This window comes from Arvicanthis niloticus, chromosome 7, assembly GCF_011762505.2.
Source record: "Arvicanthis niloticus isolate mArvNil1 chromosome 7, mArvNil1.pat.X, whole genome shotgun sequence".
NCBI lineage: Eukaryota > Metazoa > Chordata > Mammalia > Rodentia > Muridae > Arvicanthis > Arvicanthis niloticus.
This window is the reverse complement of record NC_047664.1, coordinates 66,479,147-66,505,005: the sequence shown is the minus strand read 5'-3', so window position 1 is coordinate 66,505,005 and position 25,859 is coordinate 66,479,147. Positions and strand designations below refer to the sequence as shown.

The following is a 25,859-nucleotide window of genomic DNA, read 5'->3' as shown; positions in this document are numbered from 1 at the left end:
TTCAGACCATTTGATGTGGATTCCCAGTGCAGTGGCAGTGACTGGACTTGCCGTGGAAATGACCAGCCAAGCAGGATACTGGGTGCTCTTCAGCAAGCAAACTTGTTATTTTGCACGTGATTTCTCTTGGGGAACTGTGAGTTTTTGCTCTATTTTCTTTGCCAGAGACTGTGTGGTTTTAAACGAGATGGGTAGGATGCCTACTGTGATGGTTAATACTGTCAGCTTGACTGGATTTAAAATCGGTGAGACACACTTTTGGGTCTATCTGTGTTTCTGGGCAGGAGTAACAGAAGGGAAGAGACTCATGTGAATGTGAGCAGCATGATGCTGTGGGCTTGTGGCTCAGATGGAATGAAAGGGGAGGAGGAAGAAGGCCAACTTAGCACTGGCATTCCACTCTTTTTCTCAGTTTTCTGGGAAACTAACTCTGTCACACTGTCCTGCAGCCATGAAGTTCGGCCCCCGTATGTAGGGCCAAACAACCATGGGCAAGATCTTCTGAAATAGTGACTGAGATAAGTCCTTCCAATGTTAAACTGTTTCTGTCAGGTCTCTGCTTATAGTAAGGAAAGTGTGACTGATACATAGTATTTGAATTGTAACATCTCTGTCCAATCTGTCTGGGCTTGCTATGATCGCAGAGACTGCAAACAGACTAAGACTTCTTGGTAACCAATCAGAGTCGATCATCAAGCCAGTGAACAGGAATGGCTGGGAGTATGACTTTCATTGTAGTGACGAGTACTTCTACTTTTATAATGACGTAAGAAAGTACTTATGAGTTACTGAAGTACTTTAAAAGGCACACAGAATGGCCAAAATGATTCAATACCTCCCTATATGCGCCCAATGGTTTAGACCCTGCCAAGGACATTACAATCCTATGCTCTGGTTCTGGGAGGTCATTAGGACTCCAGTTTGCTATGTGCTTTTTATTTATTGGTCTCCTATTGAGTGAAATAGAGCTGTGGAGCAGAGCAGAGTCCCAGATTCATTCAACCCAGACCCATTGTGTCTACAGCTTTCTCATCAATTTAGAGAGGGAGAGACAGAAACTGCAGACACAGGGATTTAACTGCCCTCATGCCGCATCTGTGGAGATGAGCAGATTGTAAACTGTCTCTTGCAAACATGATCTGCATCTGGGCATCAAGCTAGAAACTCCAAAGCACAGTCAATCCATTTGCTGGGCATTTCTCTCCAGAAGTGTCTGAGATTGCTTTCTGTAGTTGTTATAGGTCCCAGAACCAGTCAGGTTGAGAAGGATGAATAGAGACAGAGCATCTGGCTAAGACTTTTCCGATGAGACAGAAACGCCCTCGTTCTCTGTTTAAATCAGCATAATCTTCAGAAGTTTTGCATTTAGAACCCTGGGTTTGCACTATCCTGAGAAAGTCAAGGGCAGATGTTCGTAGTCGTCAACATCAGCCCTGAAAGCATATAAGAAACTCAAATTGTGGACACTTCCAGATACTTCTATTCTCATGAAAACTAATGTGTATATTTCATGTTTTTCTTATCTGGTAAGACTCTTATTTCACCTCCTTATGAGAAACAATTTATTCAGACTCTTTTGCTCATTAAATGTACTTACATTAATTCACCCATTAATACATTTTTATTGAAAAGTTTTAACGACTTGGAGCTGGAGAGATGGCTCAGTGGTAATAGCATTCTGGAGGACCTAAGTTCAATCCCCCTACCCACATGGCAGCTCACAGCTCTCTGTAACTCCACGCCCAGGGGATCTGATGCCTCTTCTGGCTTCTTCCCAACACCAGGGATGCATGTGATTGATACACAGACACATATTAGGGTACAACACTCATACACATTTAAAAAATATATTTAAAAAGTTTTAATTTAACTTTCAAACTGAGCTGGAGTCCTTTTGAATGGTTGTGTCAAATTTTGCTATGCTCAACCACTTGAAACATTCCATTGCCTCAGGGATTTTTATATTTTTGTGTGTAATGTGCTTTGAACACATATTCATGTTAATTTACGTAATGAACCTAGAGCTTCTTGTCCACCTAGCAACTCTACAGTACAGAGGGACATTTCATTCTTTTGGTGGTTCTTCTTCTTCTTCTTCTTCTTCTTCTTCTTCTTCTTCTTCTTCTTCTTCTTCTTCTTCTTCTTTTTGAAAATAGTTTCACATTTTCTAGTTAGCCTAATATTCACTACAGTTAATCCTATCAAAGTCTTGACAGGCACCTCAAAGGGTGAATTCTTCAAAGTAGAAATTACTGAAGGCCAGTTAGGTGCTAAGTAGGGTGGTGCTGCAACCACAACAGAGAGCGAAGAAATGAGAAACCCTGGTGTGTGGAAATCACATCCCAAGGTCAGGCAGAGAGCAGACAGGAGGTATGACACAGCGGATGCTACGTGGAGATGCCCTGGAGGAAAAATGAGCAGGCAGGGGAGGGGCCTCGCTCAAAAAGCGTTGTTGTTATTGTTTTGAAACAGGTAGCCCAGGCTAGCCTTGAATGCTCTATGTAGCCAAGGATGATCTTAACTCCTGACCCTCCTGCCTCCACCTCCTGATTGCTGGGATTATAGTTTGTGGCCACAGGAGGCCTGAGAGAAGCATGAGGCTCTGCAGGAGAAGGCACCTCTAACTGGGATGCTCCTGTTGTTGAACCAATTTAAATTTATCCCCACCTAAGGTACAAATGAATGAGACCCAGACTGACAATTACTGTGGTGTGTGTGTGTGTAACCCTGAATATACTTTTCAAACTGCTGTCCTGGCCTGGCTACTTACATAGCAGAGTACCCCAAATACTTGTTCTTTCTCCTGTCATGTGCTCACGGTCCTTCTTTCTCTCCTGGTAGCTTCCTGCTCTCCTCCTCCGTGTCCTTTTTCTTCCTCCTCTCTGAACCCCCCAACCAGGTAACCCCAAACCTGCCTACCTCTAATCCCTCCAGTAATTGGCTGTAGCCATTTATTTTTAACCTATAGTTTTAAATTAAGGAACAAAGTTTGCAGAGCAAAAGCCGATAAAGGTGAGAATTCACTCGTTAGCAACTAGAACTTCTGTACAGAGCAAGCATTACAATACATAGTGGCAGACCAAGCCTAACAGCTCACGGGTATCAAAGGCCTTTCACTGACAGAGAAATGGCCCGAGTCTGTCTTGTAGCTCACCACTTGCTTTCTCATCCTGTGTTAGCCCCAGCAGCGAACTGCTTCCCCTCTACCCTGTCCTTACTTTGTTCAAAGATGCCAGACTTTCACGTCACAGCATCCCTGTCAGCAAGAGACAATCCGTGTTTCCAGTGAACAATGGGTCACTCAGCATTTGAGGGCCATAACATGAGGACAATGTGACATGCAAGTGACTCACCATCTCCTGGGCTCTAAGGCACTGTCAGGGTCACAGTGCAGCAGCGCTCTGCTGGAGGCTGTGGGATACAGAGATGGACATTCAGGTATTATTAGAAGTAAAGATCTCAGCCAATGGAAAAGCAAGAGAACACCTATTCTCTTTTATTGTATTAGTATTAGCCTGTCCTTGAGCTCTGTCCAGCATTTTATTTACAGCTGGATTAGGAATCTCTGCTCTTGCAGTTCGGAGTTGGATGAACATAGGCAGCTAATTTTACCTCTTTGATTGAGCTTTTGATCTGTAAATGAGTAGGATAGCAACCGTCGCTATTTTATGAGATTAGTGTTGGAGATTAAATGAGACTGGAGGCAGAGTGCTTGCTCCGGGTGTCTGAAACTCAAGAAATAATTAATGTTTACTACCATTATCTCATCGATTGTCACCACCATCACCCCTGTCACCACCACCATTGCATCTTGGCAGCAGTGCCAAATCCAAGGAGCAGGAGGCATCAGCCAGCACTTTTTTAGAATGTTTCTCAGCCGCTTATGGAACTTTGTGAAGACACAGCTTAAAGCTTGTCTAGACAAGGCTGCGATCTTCAAGGCAGGGAGAACATTAAAACCGCCGTGCTCCAGGAAGCAAGGAGAGTGTTCCATGCTCAGGGATGGTGCTGGTTACAGACTGCTTCCCTGACATGGAGAAGGGAACAGGGAAGGAAGAGAAAATGAAGGGGACAGTTCAGCTGAGGTGCTTAGTGTAAATGTCTGAGAAAGGATAACAAGGCTGTGGTGAGAGCCACCAGGAATCAGATAACCCCATATGCTCCCATCTGCTCTCTTTAGCCCCTGCTTTTTCTCAGCTGCATGAGAACAAAGCAGAGCAGACAGCTAAAGCTTTCCGTTGTATACCTACCCCAGGGCTTCCAGGGTGCCTAAGTCTGTAAACCTGAGCGTTCAGATCTCCCTAAAGCCAATAGTGACTTTCCTCTTATGTTAGGTGGTTCTAGCCTGTTCAAAATGCTAGCTAGTGAGGTCAGACTGTCCTGGGTTCAAATTCCAGTTCCGTTGTTACTTGTGCAACTCTGGGCCAGTTACCTACCTTGTCTGAGTCTCTGTTTTTGTTCTTGTGGTGGGGATTAGAATTATAATCACCCAGCTTCCAACTGGGTGATTGTGACTATTTAATGGAACCATGCATTAAGCCCTAAATACACAGCTTAGCATACAGTAAGTACATATGAATGATCATGAAATTCTGAGTGCATAGTTCTCTGGTGAATGGGGAAAGGAAATTAGAGAGAGGGAAAAGCTGGGCAGATTGGTAAAAAACTGATCCAGGATGCTGTGTACTTAATGATGGTTTTTAAGAAAATCCTGTGAGAGAAACAGGATGAAGATGGCAAGAACTCAAAGGCTTAGCTTTGCTTTCTGCCAAGGTCTCACCCATCTGGCCTTGGCTTCTGTACTGCCTTTTCCTTCCAAATCGCATCTGAGAAGCCTGCCAGTTGAACACACAGGGCAGGAAGATAGATCAGCTCTGGATCACCCCAAATTTCTGCACTCAGTGAAGGCATTGAAGACATCCCCATATTATTCTTTTCAGGTTAAACTTCCTTTGAGAGTAAGACAAAAGGCAGGTCAGTCGGGTGAGTCACAGTCACTATAGGCTGGCATAATCCTATTGCTTCTTGGCTGATGGCTCATGCTAGGAAAAAATCCTCTGTGATCCAGAAAAAGGTGGATTTAGTTCAATTCCCAATGCAAAATTCCAACCCTCTGCACTCTCTCTATGTCCAACCTGTGATGACCCCTGACAGTAGAACTAATAGAAATAACATCAATATATTCTCACCATTTGGGTTGTCATGATTTAACCATAAAGTGTAGAGTATAGGATGGAATAGAAATGGAAGAAAACCATGTCTTTCTTCAGACCTGTGAACCTATAGGAAACAAATACAAACCTGCCTATGAAATGAGATAGCTTAGAAAACAACACACACGGTAACCCCTCATTTATCTTCTTTTATGAGAAGGGTGGCTGGTCTGAAGCCTTGTGAACGCTAATCAACTACAAACCCAGCACAGAATCGCCATTCTAAGATGGATTTTTCAATATCATCTTTTCTGAAGCGCCTTTACAAATGTGATAATTTAAGGAGCTAAGTTGAAGCCTGGGTCTAAACATTAGGATGCAGGGCATGCGTAAAGAAAGGATCAAAGGGCACTTTCTTATATTATCAGAAAGAAAAAACAAAGAAAAGAAAGAAAGAAAGAAAGAAAGAAAGAAAGAAAGAAAGAAAGCCCCCAAAACAAAAACCCACTCCAGCTTGGCTCTGTAATTACTTTTGTAAAATTAAACACCATTTGAAGTTGTATAGCATGATCAGCCTTATCTGTTCAGCACTCGTGCACATGTGTTCACGTGTGAGCACACACACAGCATTTTTCATTTTAGGACAAAGAGAAATGCAATGATTATTTCAACATTTTGTAAATTTGAAAGGACCCTTCCTGTGTTTATTTCTTAAACTGGTGCATCGAGGCCAGCCTGCACAGAAGGTGCGTCTCTGGAATCAAAAGCACTTCAGAGCGGCTGATTTCTTTCTACACAGCTCAAGGACACCTTTGCTTCCTGCACTGGGGCGCTTTTTTTTTTTTTTTTCTGTTAATTTGCACTTTCCTTCCGCCATCACATTGCTAATGCTTCTTTCTTATGGGTTGGATCTGAAATGTGCCCACTCCACTCTAGGCTTTGTTTTGAAAGCTTGTTCCCCACTTGGTGGTGGGGTTTTTTGTGAGACCCTGGGAACTTTAGGTGTGGTGTGAGGAATGGAAAAGCTAGTTGCTGAAAACATGTCATTAGGGGCCTTTGAAAGGCCCCCATATCCTGTTAGACTCTCAGGTCCCTTGATTTGCCATGTGATGTGAACAGCTTCCACGCCACAGGCTCCTGCAGCCACGAGCTGTCCAGTCTCACTCTGTCTTCTTCATTACAATGGGCTGAAATATTTCGACCCTGCACCTGGAGAACTTGTCCTTTTCTTATGTTGTTTCTGCCCGGACACAGAAGTGTGGAGACACTCCTGGTCCCCTTTGCTCTGTGTCTGGAGCGTGCCGTTTCTTTGTTGGTGTGTGTGGCTTCCTTTGCTCACAGCTTCAATGAGTCACATGCTCCTTTACCTCTGAGCTTGCGTCCAGCCCTGTGTGAGACCCAGAGAAAGCACACACTGCTGTTCTCCGGGCAGAGGATGCTAACTTAGGCCTGTCCTTCAAGGTCTAGGACTCGGTTTGTCCTTTGCATCTGTGTGTATCAGTATCCCGAAGCAATTTTTTTCTTGAATGCTTTTTACTTTGAATTTGAAATTAGCTTTGGATACTTTTTATTTAATAAGGCACAGACTTGGGGCTACATTCATTATTTAGGCCAGAACTTATGTTGTACTTGATGCAAAATCTGGCATTGCTTGTTCAGGGTAATTGTGTATAGTGCAATGAACCCAGTTTATGTAAAGTATTACTGAAGAAATAGCAAACTTCCATGGTAGGCCTGCTAAATCATTCATTTAGTAATAGATTCACATTTCCTCAGGTCTGGATCATGTGTTTTAACAGTTTTTCAAGTAAAGCAAAGCAGGAATTATTTCAAAGTGATGGTGGAAGCCAGTACTGAGAGAGAGAGAGACATCCTAGACAATGGGTCTACAGTCAATGACTGTTCTCTCTTAAACAGTTAAGTTTACAGATCATAGATCACAGAATCCTTTCAGTTCATGTCTCTACTTGGCAACCTTGAATGTTTTTTCATTAAAAGATAGATATATAAAATGTCAATAATATTGCTTACTTTAAATCTATTATTCTAATGTTGTTTTAGACATTGTTTTATAATTAAATTTTTTTTCTGTACACTAAATGAATGTCTAGGTAGTGTTGTAAGGATGGAACCTCAGGTAGCCCAGCCTGGCCTTGAACTTGCTATGTAGCTGAGGGTGGTCTTGAACTTCTGATCTTCCTGCCTTACCTCCTGAGTGCTGGTATTACAGGCATACACTACCTTGTGTTTTGAACTTCTCTTTCAGGTATGTGTGTGGTGTGCACACATATTTCTACAGGCACTTGTGCCTGTGTTATGTGTCTGAGTTGGCCACGTGCACCTTGGCCATCTTCCCCTACTGTTCTTGTCATTATCTTTTGATGCCGGGTCTCTGTCTTAGGGTTTTACTGCTGTGAACAGACACCATGACCAAGGCAACTCTTATAAGAACAACATTTAGTTAGGACTGGCTTATAGGTTCAGAGGTTCTGTCCATTATCATCAAAGTGGGAACATGGCAACATCCAGATAGGCATGGTGCAGGAGGAGCTGAGAGTACTACATTTTTATCTGGAGGCTGCTAGTAGAAGAGTGGCTTTCAGGCAGCTAGAATGAGGGTCTTCAAGCCCACACCCACAGTGACACACCTCCAATAAGGCCACACCTACTCCAACAGGGCCACACCTAATAGTGCTACTCCCTGGGTGGAACATATACGAACCTTAACACTCTCTGAACCTGGAGGTTACCAATTGGTTACACTGGCTGGCCAGTGAGCCCCAGGGATCCTCCTGTCTCTCCCTCCCACTGCTGGGATTACAATTGTGCACACAGATAGATGCTGGAGAGCCAAACTCAGGTTATTATGCTCTCTCAACACTCTGCCTGCTGAGTCACTGCCCCAGCACTGACAGCCGAGAGACTAAGTCCGAGAATCTAATGTTTGGCGGTATTTGTTTTTATTTTGTATTTCTAGTCAATGTACAAATCCCTCTGATGTGAAGATTACAAATCTAGATTATTTCTTCTGCTCTATACATTTAATTAATTATAGAATTTCATAGAGGTGACTGTGACATGGTCAACAGTTGATCATCACCACACTTAATATCAGAAACATTCCAGATGTCAGGAAAGGAAGAACGTCACACCTTTACTTAATTTTTTTTTAAAGAGAATTTTATTTTTCTAGGTTGCAAATAAATTGTCCTTGTGTTTTTATTTGGTTGTCTCAGGAGATATACAGCTGAAATACAAAACACAGACACACACACACACAAAAATGCTACGGAGAGAATTCAAATATCTGCTTGTCCCATAGGGGACAGACATAGTTGCTTCTACCACAGGAACAAAGGAACAAAGCAAATACAAAGGAGGGATTTCTCCCTTTCAAGACTACAGGCATCATCTGCCCTGGAATAGGCCACTGGGCACGACTATTTTGGACACCGCTGGTAGAGATGTCAGCGATGGTCTCAAACAGAAGCATGCCAGAGAATCTCAGCTTGAAAAAAAATAAAAAAAAAACAAAGCAACAACAACAACAACAACAAAAATCCAGATGCATCTCAGAAGAGCCCGGCATCAGTGCCATTGTCACATACAAGGTCTTTGATGCAAGTCCCTGGACCAATACCCCACTCGGTCAACTTACAACTTTCCACCCTTTGCCACTACCATTCGTGTCGGGTTAGTGGGCATTTTTGAAATGCAGTCAGGGTTTCTACTTGGCTAAAACCCCTTTAGTTTTCTGTTAAAATGCTTCTCAGCTTTGTAATTTTGCCATCACACACCCTAAACTAAAATATTTCCTTCAGGCCAGGCAGGCATAGTTGTGCACACCTTTGATCCTAGTACTTGGGAGGCAAAGGCAGGCAGATGTTTGTGAGTTCTAGGCCAGCCTGGTCTACATAGTGAGTTTCAGGTCAGTCAAGGCTACATAGTGATATTCCTGTCTCAAAAATTAATATTCTTTCATACCCCTTTTCATACATATTTTTACCCTAGAGGTAATCTGGAATTAAAAAGAAGTTCAAAGAGGTTGAAAAATTATAACAAATTTAAGGGTAGCACATTTTAAACAATCACCCATTTACTTGGTTCTTCAAGCATTTTAAGGTTTAGAGAACATCTTAAAGTATGTTAAGGATTATTATAATTCATCTTTAAGAACATGTGATTATTCCTTTATGGTAAACACATAGTAGGTGTTCAATAAATCTTGTCACAAAATGAATGACTACAAAAAGATATTTATGTCCCCTTTTAAACCAAATAAGTAGCATTATTTTTGTTTATGATGTCTATGCAACAAAATGAAATTCAATATAAGAACTTACTTAAAGCCATGTTTTAGAAAAAAAAATAGGGCACAGAAAGGTAGACATTTCAAAGCTGAACAAAAATCTAGAGTCTCTCTATGAATTTCTAAATATAGTCTGATTGACCAGGAAAACAGATATATTTGTGAATGAACTGCAAATTACAGGAAAACTTCAATATAATAAGTACAAGTTTAAGTTAACATAAAGAAAATATAATTATTGATAAAACAGTATACATTAAGAGAAATGTTAGCTCTCTGTATTTTCAACTGTGCAAAAATTGCTTGTAGTGTCCTCAGATGGGTGGTCTGGCCAGTGGCGTAGGAGTCTGTTGCCTTTAAATGGTATGTAGTGAAGAGATGTGGCCTGCCATTGAACTAGCTGGAATCTGGCTGGGCTGTAGCTTTCAAACAGCTGCTACGGATATGGGAGACCTGCAGTACCGGGAGCAACAGCTGGAGGGCGTCCTGGACATATGTGGTGCTATTGCAGCCCTGCAAGAAGGAAAATCAGAGCTGAGGGGTAGTTTCCTAGTTCAGTTTCGATGGCTGTCATTGTATAACCTCTCTCTCTCTCTCTCTCTCTCTCTCCTCTCTCCTCTCTCCTCTCTCTTCTCTCTTTCTCTCATATGCCCTGCCTTAATGAACACAAGAAGAGGGGATCAGATCCCATTACAGATGGTTGTGAGCCACCAACTGGTTGCTGGGAATCAAACTTGGGTCCTCTGGAAGAGCAGCCAGTGCTCTTAACCGCTGACCATCTATTCAGCACCAACAACATCCTTTTCGTCCAAGGAGAGGGAAGTGCGAAAATATCATTCTCAGAATGTCTGCGCTTGCAGCAGATGTCAACACATGTTTTTGGGTGGAGTGTGCCCAGGTCTTTAACAAAAGGACCTCATTCAAAATGAGACAAATCGTTTCCATGGGCTTTAAGGAATGTGAGTATGTGTAAATTCATGGCCCAGCATGGACAGTATTATCTACCCCTTTCTCAGGTCAACCCCATGGTCCTGAAATCACAGGCTAGGGTCTAAACCACAACTGTTTTACAGAGAGCTCTGCACAGAGGGCCCTGGAGAGATGATTGTAAAAATGGCCAACAGATGAAGTTTAGGAAGGGTAACTAGAACATGAAAGTTTCTCCTTGGCCAGCAGATAATTATTGGGTGCCATATTTGTGGTGTACAAATATGGTAAATTAATGTGCGAATGTACATGTTTAATCTGGCAACCAGGACAGAGATCTGGGGTTGGATACTGAGAGTGAGACGGAGTCTCACTATATAGCTTGTGTTGGCCTTAAACTTACCATCCTCCTGCCTCAGACCTCTGAGTACTGGGATTGCTGGTGTACAGCACCATGCCTGGCTGTCCAGAAGATAGATTTTCTTATCTTACACTCTGCCTCTGCCTTCCAGGGTTTCTATTGGTTGTGTCTGTTCCACTGGACTTGTCCCTACAGTTCCTGCCCCTTCTGGTCGACTCCATTGTGTGACTGTGTCCTAAGCAAGGACTCTCACTGCCACCACTTTGCTAAGTTTTGTCCATGGACAGTTTTGCTTAACAGCGAGACATAATAGCAATGCTGCCATCAGTTCTGAGGCAGCATTTCTGATGCTATGTACTCTCCAAAGCTTGCTTACTCTTGTCATCTAAATGTGAAGACAATGGCATTGTGTATTGCCCATGTTCCACAGCTGCTTTCAGGGCCCTGTGGCTACCCCACATGCAAGAGTTTGACAGCCTCGTCTCTGATGGAAGGTCATCCTCCACTGCCCACATGCAGAACACAGTGCCCAATGCTCCAAGACTAAGAAGGCATCTTGGACTGCCTCTCTCTTACATCGCTGGGTTCTTTTTCTGCAGAGGCACAGTAGTGCTGGGCTAGCCTTCTGTCTGTGCAGCTGCTGCTACCAAGTCCTAGTGAGCAGGCAGGGCAAGCAGTGAGCCCTCCCTCATTAGGGACGCTACGCTTGCCGCTGACTGGGCAGACGCTCTGCATCCTTTTCGCTCACCTGAAACTTAAATTCGGCCATGCTCAAAGTTATCGTGAACGAAGAAGGGAAATGCCCGTTTTTATGAAAATCACCCGTGGGTAATAATCCTCCATTGCCACCAACAATCACAGTGTCAAACTTGGCAGCACATATCTGCTGGGGGAAACGGTGGCAGGAAATAACCTGCCAGCTTAGCATTTCCTTTTATAATCAGGAATTCTTGGAAATTAGGCATTGCTGCTCTACCAGACGCTTGACAGCTGGCTGAGCTACAGAAATGGACACACACACAGAGAGAGACTGTTAGACTGTTGATGATAGGATTTAGAATTCCAATAACACTTGCTGACGGGGAGGAAGAAAAGAGAAAAAAAGAACATGGCTGTAACACTCACTTTGATTTGGAGTACTTTCTCTCTGGGGGCTACTTACCTCTAAAAACACACTATTAATCATGGGGTTAAGGACTTCAGCCTTCTTGTTGCTCTGTGAAATTGAAAGTATGAAATTGACAGATTAGGGCTTTGTACCGTAAGGCTTAGCGCATCAAACAAGACAGCACTTTGTAGAGGAATGTCTTAGAGGACGAAGTGCGCTCACCATAGACCAGGCTTTGTGTCTGTGCCTTCCTTATGTAATCTCTAATTCTACTAGCAGTCCTACGGAGTCCTGCCGTAAGGAGCTTGGTGCTGGGATGAGGCTGGGCATTAGCTGGATGAAGAAACGGTGATCGGGGAGGTAGAGTAATTTATGTTGAGTTCACACTGCTAGACATGTAAACTCTTTAGTGGTTAGAAGTTGGTAGTTGATTGGATCCTGCCTTCTACTTCTCCGATCTGCCTGACACCATCCTACACCCAGATCAGCTAGGGTTACAATGTTGATGGAAAATTTGTCATGATTTTTATTATTGTGTCAAAAAAAAAAACAAAAAAAAGAAAACAAAAAAAACCCCACCCAACCCATTTTGGTCTTTGTGTAGCCCAGACTAGTCCAAACTCATCATCCTCCTGCCTCAGGTTTCCAGGGGCTGAGATTATAGACACGCGCCACGCCTCACAGCACATTTTAATTAAGGCATCTGTATAGCTTACTGAGATTCTTATTCTTAAGAATTTTATTCTATTTATTTTTAATTACATGTATATGTTGGTGTAGATGTGTGCATGTGAGTCCAGGTGCCCTCAGGGGCCAGAAGAGGGCATTGAAGTCTCTGAACCTGTAATTATAGACAGTCGTGATCTTCAATATGTAATATGTGGGTGTTGGGAACTGAACTTGGGTCCTCTGCAAGAGTAGTACATGCTTTTAATGACTGAGTCATCTCTCCAGCCCGAGACATTATTATTATTATTATTGTTGCTGTTATTATTGTTGTTTGTCCAGTCCTCCAGTTATCTAACCTAGTAGTCTATTCTGCCTGTTCTTTCTTTGTTCTCCTTGTTCCCTCTCTCCCCCTCTCTCCCCACCTCACCCATGAGCACAATTACTGTAGGTTATCTACCAGAAGAGTAACACGGTGAGAACATTCTTAACTAGAACTTTCAAATAGGTCTGCAGGTCCGGGTTTGAAAAACACAAGTGTGTGTGTGTACAGCACGGAGAACGAATCCCCGTTTCAGGTGCTTTAGAAGGGAGAGATGATAGCTATTTTTATCTATAGTATTTGGCTGTCAATCAGCAGGCTTTCCTACCTAAAACCTCTCATTAATACTCATTAATGGGGTAATCTCAGTCGGCTGGGTTCCCTTACTGTACCTGCAAGGCTCTGTGGCAAGCAAACAGAAGCATATGAATTAAGTATATCTTTTCCAGAGAAGCCTTTCTTTGTTGGCATAACTCTTCAGAGACAGATGCCTCTTTGAGGAAACCACAATGGAGTCGTGCAGGGGGTGGGGGAAGAACCTCTTCAAACACTCAAGTCACTTTAGTAAGTAACCAGAAAACCCGTGATAGTATCCGCTTTCATGTTTATGTGATTATCAATAAACCTCTAAGATACAATCAAAACAAGGGCAGTAAGATGACATCGGTTTTCAGAATCGATGAGATATGTGAGCCATTTAAACAGAGTCTGGAGAGCAATACACACTCGTTAGCTTCAAGTTGTGAATAATGGCTGCTTTGGAGAGCAGAAACAATGATGGATGCAAATGAGTCTTCAGAGCTGCAGACCGGGGCTGTGTGGTGTGTGGTGAGCTCCATTTCCGATGTAGCTTTCGCTGTCTCCAGATGGACAACACACATTTGCTCATGTTTGCACTTGAAAATGTGTGTACTCGTGTTTGGGTTTGTGTACAATTGTAAGTCCAAGCACATATCCACCTGCCAGAAACTTGGCTCAGGCAGTGTAGACCTTGGCTCAGGAAAAGACCTTGGCTTGGTCACTCTAGGGCTGATTAACAATGCAGAATCCCTGTCCTCAGCTCACACAGACTGGCTGAATAAGAATCTGCATTTTAACAAGGTCTCCAGGTGGTTGGCATGCGTGCACTGGGAAGCGCTATGTAGGGTCTGATGTGGTACAGCTTGAAGAAAACAGTGTCACAAATATTACCCACTCAGGGAGAAAAACCTGTTCCACACAAATCATATAAAACCCCACAGACAGCCCCGGGGCACCAAACAGTTGGTTATCTGTCTAATGCCTGCCAGGCTGCTGATGGAGAGCTTCGAGGTCAATGCAGAGGCCTGGGTGCATCAGCTCCTCTCTGTGGGACTTGAGGCCCTCAGCTAGTGAACTGCAGAAAGTGGGGGGACTGAATTGATGAGGAAAGCCCTAGAACTGTCTTGGGGATCCACCATTCCCACCAAAGCCTGTCATCAAGTAATTTGGAGTAGAGGAATGTGCTTCCTTGTCAATACAGATGACTGATAGCCATCTATCAATGGCTTCCATCTCCCCATCATTCTGCTTACAGATGATAACATGGTATTGCTAAAAAGTCTAAACTAGGCAAGCCCAAGATAGAATGAGCAAACCAGACTTTTTGACAGCAGAATGGATTGGTGGCCTCGCAACCCACCCTTTATCTGTAGAGTCACTTAGCGGAAATATGGGGGACGGATATCCCATTTCTCTGAAGAACTGCTCTTTGCCTACCTGCAGTCATACCCCAGCAGCTATGTAGGTTTACATGCCACCATCTTGCCCCCAACCAAAGCTGAGTGAGTTCAAGGTGGCCATCTGACCTTCTGACCCATGCTGGTGATCTGAAACTTCTCAGCCAGAAAAAGGAATGTGAAAGAAGAGACAGATTGTGGGGATAGTTCAGAGTGGGAGTGAGCTCTGTCGCTGGGTCCCCAAAGCTATTCACAGTTTTCCACCAACTTCCATAAAGCTCCCCTTTATCTGAGCCATTTGTAACCCATCCCCAGAGGCCTCAGAGAGAGCATAGCCCTGGTTTCAGACTTCCAGCCATTCCTATAAGACTGTATATTGCAATTGTAAATACCCTGACTCAACCCTTTTTCCTGTGTCTCTGGGAAGGAGAGTCACATCTTACATCTAGGGACTTTAAAGGTAGGAAGATAAAAGGGGAGTAAGTTTCCCACTTGCTCCTCCTGCCTGACTTTATAATATGACTGATTTCTTCTTCCCCCATGTATATGTGTGTACCATGGGGGATCACACATTCTTGCATGCATGTGCGGGTGCATGCGTACGTGCATGTGTCTGGAGGCAGAAGTTGATGCTAAGTTGTCTCCCTCAATCACACTCTTTTTTATTTACTGAGACAAGGTCTCTTGCTGAACCTGGAGCTAGCCCATTTGCCTACTCTAGAGAGCCATCTTGCCCTGGGAGGAGCACCTAGTCTCCCTCCAGAGCACTGAGATTACAGGCATGCTCTGGGGACCTGAACTCACAGTCTCACACTTGCACATGAAATCCTTCATCAGCTAAGCCATCTCCCCCAGCCCACAAGAACCACCTGGGACAGAAAGGGCACAACCTAGCTATGTAATCAGAAGCCACACATTGAAATATATGCAATATTTCACGGCTATTATCTTAAGAACAGAAACACTTAGATGTTCATTGACAACACTTTTTTTTTTCCAATTCTTATCATATGTGGCTTATTAGACTGAGGCAATATTGAATGATAATATTTAAAATTAATTATTTTAATAGAGATTCTTGAGTAATATAATGATAGATAATAAGCAATGGAAAGGAACCTTCATTTGACACCCTTTCTTTTGATATATGAATAAAGTGAGGTTCACGGAGATCTGACCGCTCACCAAACAGCCCAAATGTCTGAGATGCAGACTAAAGTCCATAGCCCAGGCAGACAGCAGACTGGAGTCTATAGCCCAGGCAAAGGAGAGTTCTAGGCTAGTGGTGTTTAGAGAGGGAACCTCGGCCTGATTTTAGAAAACAGCATGACACAGCTGTAATTATGGAGTTGTGCCAAAAGGTATCGTATTCCTGACTTCTCCTCAGGGCTCCACTTCTCTCAAAGATGTAAGAAAATGGTCCGAATTGTATCCTTACCCCAATGGTGGTTAAAGAATTTGTAAACTTCTTCGATAAGGAGGCTACTTCATTGCACATTGCCGTGGTTAATCTGAAATAAGAAAAAAAAAAACAAAAGAGGTTTGTGGGGTTTTCAATAAAGTAACGTAAACCTCATGACGATTAGTGACATGAATGGCAGTATGACGTCAAAAGGGCAGTGCCCGAGTTTGAAGTCGCTCTACAGAAATGTGCGGTCTTCCTCAACAGCTATCCATGGTTCACAGTTTTCTTTCCATGTTTAATTAAGGAATAATCCTCTAATCAATTTGCCCTCCATTTAGAGTCAAAGCCACTTGCAGGGAACTAGCAGGCCTGAGCATCTTTTTCATAGGAGTGGAAACTCAGGCCAGGTGGTTTTCCTCCTATGTCTGGGTCATTTTAAAATAAACGAACGTTCACTAGGGCACTCATTTGCATGTCTCCTAATGACTAAACTGAACCTATAAAGTAACCTGCATGGCACACACAGTGGTGAGTGTAGAAAGGGGATTAAAACGCAAAAAAAAAAGCATTCACGGCATGCACGCACGCACTCATTCACTCACTCACTCACTCACCTCTCCTGGTGCTGGAGAACCACCCGGGTCTTGGGCATGCTCGGCGAAAACGCGAGTCCTTCCTTTCCCTTTCAGCAGTGTGTCACTATGTGTCCCAGTCTGGCCTGCCTTGACTTACAGTGATCCTCCTGCCTCAGCCTACAGAGATCTGGGACTATGGACGTGCTCTGCCACATCCAGCTTCTCTCTGTATCCTGATTGTGTTATTCCTAATTGCCTCAAAATAAAGATCCCTGGAAAATTTCTTTACATCATCTCAAAATTTGGACTTTTCTTTGGCCATTCGCTTTTAAGTCTTTACTCCAAGAAAATAAAGCAAGACGGACAAAATTAATCAGCATGTTTATGCTAACGCCACAGATGACAAAAACTGAAAACAGTATAATCGCCAAACAATGTGTGTTCTGTCTGATTTTCTCCTAACAAATATAGTGTGTGATTTTACAGCTAATAAAATGCTATTAGAAAAACAAAAGTTCCGGATTAAGAATACTCCATGTTAGGAGAGCTACTAAAGGCAAAGAAGACGGTTTGTTTTGTTTTGATAGAGACTCTGCCTAACCTATATATCCAGAGTTTTCTTTGTGTGTGTGTAGGTGTTTATATGTGTATATACCACATGTCAGGCGAAGGGGGTATGGACCCTTCGCTTTCCACCGCCCCAGCTCTGAGATGACAGGTGCCTGCAGCCCTGTCTGGTTTTTTCTTTGTATGGATGCTGGGGATTGAAGTCAGGTGCTCAGGTGAACACAGCAAGTACTTCACTGGATCAGTCGTCTCCCCAGCCCTCCACTCCTTCTGTATAGGGCCTCCATGTGCTAGCAGGCTTGCCACTGAATTATACCCCTAGGTATGATGAAGATATTAAGTATGATGGAGGGGTCCATCCATCTGAAATTCATCTGAAGAAATCATTGGGGGTGAGGCCAGAAGACAGCAGAGAACCATGCTGTGTGCTCTTGGGCAGGTAGGAGGGCACTCATTGAACACTCACCAGCTAGGGGTCAGCACAGCTGGATGAGGTTAGAACAAACAAGGGACTCATGCCCTGGGACTTCTGAGTCTCAGGTCTCCTCCCTCAGATCCGTTACCAAGACAAGGCAGTAGCTAGACGCTACTCAGCATTTCAAAATCTTTCTCTTTTCCTTCCATATGTTAGAAAGTACACCATCTCTCTAGAATTATCACATGATGTGTATTTTATTTCTAAATACATAGTTTCCCTTGTCGGATGTAGTAAAATTAGTGAGCTATCGAAATGCACGTGAGGGGTGTGTGTGTGTGTGAGTGTGTGTGTGTGTGTCCCCAAATGTTCTTTCTTGGGTGATACTTTGACTCCCTTGTTTTAATAATAACAAAGGGGTATTTGGACATCTGCTGATATTCCACATGTCATGTAATTATACACATAAAAATTAATGACTTATTTTTAGCACTATTTTCTATTTTCAAAAAGATTCCACACCAACTGTTTTCATATGTGATATATATATATATATATATGATACATGTAAGATATATATATCTTATGTATATTCATATTTACATAATACTAGATAAACTAATAACAACAACAACTGCTTATTAAAGAACATAAACTCCAGTGAGCAATGCACAGGAATGCAGCCTGCAGTGAACTGTCTTGCATTAGTGGCTAGAATGTCCAGAGAACAGACCAGGCAGTGCAGGTAAAGTTGCTGAAAAGGGTAGTGTGTGTCTGCCTACTTCTGTGCAGGGAACTGAGAAGTTATATTAGACTGTCCTTTCTCTGTTGGTATGGTATGAATATATAATTACCCTCAATGTTCTGTTCTTTGAAACTTTTGATCTATTAAAATAAACATGTTTATACCTCTGAATGCATTAGTGTGTGTGTGTGTCTCCTTTTAAATCTCAAAAACTCTTCTTGTATCATCATCATCAACATCATCATCGTCATCGTCATCATCATCATCATCATTATTGCTGTATTCCTAAAGGAATCCTTATTTTTTAAAATGACCATAACAGTTGACAGGAAAATCTAAATCTTCAGGCGTTTAGGGTATGAACGGCAGACACATACATGCACACATGCCCACATGCACACATACACGTGCAACTTTAAAAGTAAGAATTAAAAGTTGCATTAACTTTATCAGAACTTTTGCTTGGTCTTGAGCTGGTTTTTCCTCCTCTTGTCCATGGAGAATTAACTCTGCCACTTTATGAAGCTGTTCGATGCAGCGTGCAGTGACTTCAGCCAGACTTTCGATGGATAACATGTACACTTCCTGAAATGAACGCACACAAGAGAATTAGTCCCTAAGCAGCCACTTTTCAAAAATCCCTGTTACATTAAAAAATGGGACATGATTCGAAGCACATACTGTATGGCTGAGCTACACCCTGGCCCCTAGATGATGTAATCCTGGATCCCAGGGTGATACGGGGTGGTGGCTTAGTCAGTAGAGTGCTTTTGCACAAGCATGAGGACCTGAGTTTGCATGTTCAGCATCTACATAAGTGCTGCATGGATTTAACCCCAGGGCAGGAGGATGGGGGATGGACTGATGCCTGGGGCTCACTGGCCATAGCCAATGTTATGTTAGCACCAGGTACACTGACCCAAACAATACTGTGGAAAATGACTGAAGAGAGTGAGAAAAGGCAGCCTCTGGTCTCCACACAAAGCCAAACCATGCATACAAAGTGTGTGTGTGTGTGTGTGTGTGTGTGTGTGTGTTGCTCTGAAGGGAAGATGCAGGAAGACACTCCATTGGACATTTTTTCCTTGGAGTACTCTACCTTAGTTGCTTTAAAATTGGAACTCAGCATAAGGAACAATTATCGCAGATGACTTTTGGAGCACAGGCAGGACATAAAGTATAGCAGATGAGTGTACTAAACTGCAGGAAAGAGGCCCCAGCAATGAAACAGGGCTTCAGTTGCCTCATTAGTGAGGGAGCATAAAGACAATTTATAGTAACACATTTGCATAAAGATAAATCAATTATGTTCCCAAAGATCTTTCTGCTTTTAAATTATAAAATTATGGAGAAAAGGCTACAAAAATCTATGCTAAGCCACAGATTGTCTTGGGATAGAGAAGCGGGAGTGTCTGTTGCAGCCTTACTAGAATGGAGGACACAGTGTAAATAGAAAGGGGGTCTCCTCACTGTAAACGAGGCTCCGTATAGAATCATCCCAGGTAAGTGCGGCAGAGGCCGGTAGATTTACCTCTATAGTCTTAGCTCCTTTGCCCCCCATTTTGTCTTCTTCAGGTTCCTCAGCTTTCTCTTCCTCTCCTTCTTTCTTCTCTTCTTCCTCGGACCCTTTGGCCACATCTATTGACACCACACTTTGATCCTCTTCAACCCAGTCATGAGCTTTCTTCATGGCCTGCAATGGCCCCCCGACCAAACAATACATTTATGGTGGGAACGTGAAAACCAAGTCCTCTCAACCCAGAACCTCCAGGGCAGATATGTGGGGCCAGTCCTAAAGCCCCTTAGACGGCAACTTCGTGGCTCATAAAAATTATAAACTAGAAAACAAGGGTGGAATGCAAAGTATATAGATCACATCGAAGGGCCTAAGAACTTCTAAAAGGGCATTTTAAAAATGATATTTAGAGGAGAAAACGGACAGATGCTGCTACAGTGTATTTTTTATATTTCATGGGTGGTGATAAAAAGATGTGTGTGTGTATGTATACATGTGTGTGTATGTGTGTATGTATGTGTGTATGTATGTATGTATGTATGTATGTATGTATGTATGTATAGGCTGGGAATCAGTAAAGGGTCATGGCTGAAGCCAGCTTCCTCATGTGGTGGTTTTCCTAAAGCCCTCATCGTCTCAGGAACCAATAACGTAGTGATGAGAAGATTGACGGCTTTTCTCCTTCTGGTTCATGGAGGGCCCTCCAACCTCTAGGGTGAGCAGAGGCCTGGCTCTGCCAGGATAGCAATATAAGCAACCTGCGACCTACAAAGTCATGGCTAACTGGAAACTGCAGAGACCACCTTTCTCACCCAGTCTGTTGCTTCCCGACTTCGGAGACAGGGCAGACTCATCAGACCCTTTAAGCTGTTTGCTTAAACAAAAGATGTGGCTCATCTTATGTTAAACCTTAAAGCCTGTGTCCAAGTTCAATATGTCAGAATGTTGGGAGGTAATTTAAGAGCTCGCAGATTGGGAGAGAACAACCCTAAAAAAAGTCCTCTTGTAGGAATAAAGGCTGACCCATGCAACTGAGAAGTCCCCTTTCTTCCCTCCAAGCCATAGAGGGTGCTGTAGGGAGAGGAACAAGGTAATTTCCCAGCTGACCTGCCAGATCGTTGACCCCTAACAGAAAGAAATTCCTCATCTCACCACCTCTATTCCTCATTCTGTTCTTTCTTCACCCATTATAACGGGTGAGGGGTGATGCAAACCACTGTTAGGTAAGGTAAGATATAGGAGGAAAGGGAGAGGGAGAAAGAAAAGAAATTACAGAGCCTTGAGTAATTAAGGATCAGCATCTCCTTAAGAAATCTTTACAGCAAGACCAGGTACTAACTTGCAAAATGCACTGCGGTGCCGGACAGTGGTGGCACACACCTTTAATCCCAGCACTTGGGAGGCAGAGGCAGGCAGATTTCTGAGTTTGAGGCCAGCCTGGTCTACAGAGTGAGTTCCAGGACAGCCAGGGCTACACAGAGAAACCCTGTCTTGAAAAACCTAAAAAAAAAAAAAAAAAAAAAAAAAAAGAAATGCACTGTGGTGTTAGAGGAATCTGGAATGCCAAGGCTGGATTCCTAAGATGTGCTAGAGCAGTGGTGGCCCAGGTGAGAGGAGAGGCATGAACCTCTCTCATGGCTCTAAAACTGGCGTGTCTCTTTAAAAAGCAAGGGTGGGAGCGGAGTCTGAAAAGTCCCTTGATGATTCCCCCTCACCTCACTTTGAAGATAATCATCCTCTGACAGAACATTCTATTTCACTGTGAAAGGGCAACTGACTTTTTCAAGGTCACCAGATAATTACTCGTAAATTACAGAACGGAGGTCTCAGAAGCCTTGCATGCATCACGGTGCCTCTGCAGATACTAATTACTGACCCCAGACTCCCCTCCTCCTGCTATGCTGTGAGTGTGTGTGTGTGTGTGTGTGTGTGTGTGTGTGTGTGTGGCAAGCGTGTGTGTGTGTGTGGGGGGGTGTTTTTTTCTATCTTGCAGATCTGAGGAATCTTACCACCGAGACCCTTTTCCCCAGCCCCTTTTAAAACCAAAGACACAGAATGGGTTGGTTCTGACCTTATTGAGTTTGTCAGGTGTGGCGGCGACATGTAATTCAAACAGGAGCTCTGTAAGCATCCTAGCAAATTCTTCCCCGCTTTCTTCTAGGCCTAGAAACAGAACAAGACAGCAGTAAGAGGCGTGATTCATTTATTTTTCATCCTTCAGAATGTGGCAGCTCCCCTGACTTTGCAGCAGGCACTCAGGGTAGACTAAGGAGAGGCTTTGGCAGTGTGCCCTGAGGCTGCCTGGGAAGATGGATGTCACCTTCCATTGGCGAGCACAGCAGGGAAGCATCAGGCTGCCTGGAGAGGGCTGCCAAGGCCTAGCTGCAGGCCTCTGGCACTCGGGCACCCCTGGGCTGGCTCAGAGACAACAGCGGGTAGGGAGAGACCTTGTGTATCTTGGGGACACAGCTGTTACAGCCCGTTGCTGAAAGAATGAGTATGTATGACCTGTGTCAGGCCTCTGGTGCCTGGTACCCAGAGAATGGTTATGCTTCCTATAGCAACTTTGACAATGCCCAGGGTGTGGTGCTGAGGAAGGACTCGAAGGGCTGAGTGAGCAGAATTCTCGTGGGGTGTGTGCTCTGATGTAACACCACCTCTCTGGAGAAATTTCCCAAGGTTCTCTAGAACACCTGTGTGGTACTATGATACTTCTTAATGATCTATTTTCTCAGATGGGAAGCTATTTAAGGACAGAAAAGAGTTTAACTCATTCCTAATATGATATCTGGAACATAATAGGTTCTAAAGAAAATATTATTTGAATTGATAATCTATTAAGATATCATATAATACATAATATAATAATCATATATATATTATACATCATAAAATAAAACTAAATATATTCTCACAAGGGAGACAAGCTAATAAACAAACGGATGAACAAAGCATTTCTGTCAAGTGATGAGTTTTACAGAGAAGTATGAACCATGGGAGAAGGATAGGGGTAGCTAGAACCTAGAAATTATTATAAAGTTTTTTTTTATCTTTTTATTTATTTTATTCTTGCTTGACTGCATTTATGTATGTGTACAGGGTGCATGCCTGGTCCCCACCGAGGTCAGTGGAGGACAGAAGAGGATGTCGGATGGGTGTCTGTGAGTCCAGTTGGTGCTGGGAACTCAACGCAGGTCTTCCGCAAGAGCAGCAAGTGAGTTTGGGGATTTTATATAGAAGGTGCTACATTCTGTGTTTCCCTAAGCTTGTCTGTGGACACCTAATCACTAGGCCGATAGTATTAAGAGTTGGGGCTTTTGGTCATGAGCATGAAATTCACATGAATAAATTAGTGTCTTTGTCCCTAGAGAGCTGGCTGGTCTCCACTCCCATGTGAGGATACAGCTAGAGGATGCTGACTGTGACCCAGAGATGGACCTTCACTACACACCAGATCTGCCAGCACTCTGATTGATCACAGACTTACTTATGAATTGTGAGAAATAAGTTTCTGTTGTTTGTAAGGTCTGCTGTGATGTTTGTTATAGCAGCCTGAACCAGTCAGGATTCGGGGGAAGCTACGAGGAATCAATTTGTCTTTAAAAGCTGGAGCCTCTGGAGCCTCTGGAGCCTCTGGAGCCTCTGGAGCCTCTGGAGCCTCTGGAGCCTCTGGAGCCTCTGGAGCCTCTGTGTTCTCACCCATTCACATTCCTCCCCAACACATTTAAAATCTCTGTGTGTTCGTGTCAGTGTGGTACATAATAATTTATTTACACAAGTTTTTCATTTTTACAAACAGTTCAATATATTTGTTTCATATAGTAACTGAGAAGGGAAAGATGAAGTTGGGGGTGTAGTCCCCACCTGAGGGTAGCCTCAGAGGTGAGGGGAGAAGCGTTCTAGATGCTTGGCAGTGGCAGTAAAGTCTAGCAGGGAACGTGTCTGTCAAGGTCAGGGGCAGTAAGGAGGCCGGCGTGGCTGCACAGGATGATGGACATGTGTGCACTGGGTGTGGACCCTGGCAACGAGAAATGCATAGGAAGAAAGCTTCCGACAGAGTGAGGCCTGAGGAGAGTTGAGAATGAGACTCTATTAGCCAAGTAAGGAGAGGTTGGAAGGGAGGGGGTGAGGCGGAAGAGGAAAAAAGAGAGAGGAAAGAAGTGAGAGTCTACTAAAAGCACATGGGCAAGGCCTCATCTGGGAACAGCTCAGTCTCCATCATTCCTTGGGAGGCTGTGCTGCAGGGCTGAAGCCCTTGGCTGAGACCCACCCCAGCCCTGCTCCTTAACCTCTGGGGCCTGAAACCAGTCAGCAGGCTTCAGTCTCCCCCCTGCGCCCCACCTTCCCCATCAACTGGGGATCATAAAATCACCCTCTGTTTTTTTTGTAAGATTTTATGTTGTACTTTTGGAGGGTTGCTAGGGATCAAATCCAGGGCCTTATTCCTGCTCAGGAAGCACTGAGCCACACCCCGACTCCAGCCTTCCCTTTTTAGTTACTATAAGATTCAAATATAATATTGAATTGTTTCGTAAAGATGGAAAACCATGTTTGTTATGCACCACACTGACATGAACATGCAATATTAAATATATTTGGTGGGAATTGACAGTAAATCAGAACACAAATGCTTCAGGAGGCTCCAGCTTCTGAATGTGCATCATTTCTACTAAACATATACCAGTAACTTTTATTATGTATTTCAGAGGGGAAAAATCACTAAAAATATATAAAAACAGATGATAGTGTTGTAACAAAGACTATTGCTGCTATTCTTGGTCTGTATATATGGCTAAGAGAACGTCCTCGTGGCAATAAAAAACAGAAAATGGGCTTTTAAAGATCTCTTCACAGCCTTGGTAAAGCAGATTGGAGGGCCATGGCTGTGTGGTGTGGTGAGACTACAGTGTGGCAAAAAGACAAACAGGCAAACCATGAGCCCGTGTTATTCAGTGCACAGGAACCTGATATTAAATTTAATCTAAAAGACGACGGCTTGTTATTATACTTTCTGAGACTACCAAATAAATTACTTAATTGTTAGAAGATTTTAGGAGTAAAAGTGCACGTATATGAAAAACAATCCTGGTGAGATGCTTACATTTCTGCCATAATTTTGCTCTCTTTTTTTTTCTTTCTTATATTCCTTTCTGCCGTTATTTTGGGCAACCCCTCCGTCTTCCTGGACCTTTCATATGCCTTTGTGTTGGGGTTGATTTAACAACACTCCTGTTCTTCTCTCCCAGTGCCTCATTAAGTGTCTGGATGACATTTATTTATTAAATTAAGTTAATGAAAATTAATAGTGTTTTGATCATCTGGAGATGGCCTTCAGGGAAAATGGATCTATTATAAGAGATAATCGGGTTTTGTCATGAAGAGAGAGACAAATTTACCACATTCCCCTTCCAGCCACCAAGTTTATCATTTTTTTCTTAAAATATGATATTCAGCACTTCTGTGTGTGTGTGTGTGTGTTTACTGAATGAGACTCTATATTTAAATGAGAACACATCACATCGCCTGTGGCAACACTTTCTGTTTGGCAGCACAACCCAGTTTCTTCTCCAAAGAACAACACCGATGAACAATGTAATAGTATTTCGCTTTGCATTTGCAACAATGACTCTGATGCGTGGGAAAATAAAGAGGCGTGTGTGTGGTGTATATGTGGGGGTTTGAGGTTGTGTGTGTGTTCATATGGGTGTGGATGCATCTGTGGGTGTGGGTACGTGCATACATAGCATATGTGGGGAGACAAGACGACTCAGGGACCTCTCACATGCTGTTTCAGACTGGGTTTCTCATTGGCCAAGGACTTCCACAAAGAGGCCAAAGCCAGGCTAAATGGCCCACATTCTGTCTCTGCCTCCTGTCTCCCCATAGCTGAGATTATAGGAGTATGTCACCTGTTCTAGATTTGCTTGTTATATAGATTTGGGGACTTCAAATCACTTCATTGCTCTTGGAAGGCAAGCACTTTACTTTCTGAGTCATATCCCCAGACTACGGTCCTTTTAAAAATCCTTTCTGAATGACACACACAGTAGGACCAAGATCTAACTCAAGTATCATGGGCTTGAAGAATAGACT

At 43.3% G+C, this 25,859-nt stretch overlaps 1 protein-coding gene and 1 long non-coding RNA gene across 2 annotated transcripts in view; one reads left to right on the top strand and one right to left on the bottom strand.

Moving 5' to 3' along the window:
* On the top strand, positions 1 to 25,424 carry LOC143443114 (uncharacterized). The gene is made up of 3 exons (XR_013111858.1): positions 1 to 136; positions 22,866 to 22,980; positions 23,135 to 25,424. It is a non-coding gene; the product is annotated as an uncharacterized LOC143443114 (long non-coding RNA).
* Fam114a1 (family with sequence similarity 114 member A1) overlaps positions 8,307 to 25,859 on the bottom strand; it is an 80,405-nt gene continuing 62,852 nt past the window's right edge. The window contains exons 9-14 of the mRNA XM_034509234.2: positions 21,838 to 21,929; positions 19,782 to 19,943; positions 18,696 to 18,835; positions 15,982 to 16,054; positions 11,913 to 11,966; positions 8,307 to 9,975 (exon numbers count right to left, since the gene is read on the bottom strand). Of these exons, the coding sequence (XP_034365125.1) occupies positions 9,859 to 9,975; positions 11,913 to 11,966; positions 15,982 to 16,054; positions 18,696 to 18,835; positions 19,782 to 19,943; positions 21,838 to 21,929 (638 nt within the window). The 3' untranslated portion in view covers positions 8,307 to 9,858. The remainder of the gene's footprint in view (positions 9,976 to 11,912; positions 11,967 to 15,981; positions 16,055 to 18,695; positions 18,836 to 19,781; positions 19,944 to 21,837; positions 21,930 to 25,859) is intronic.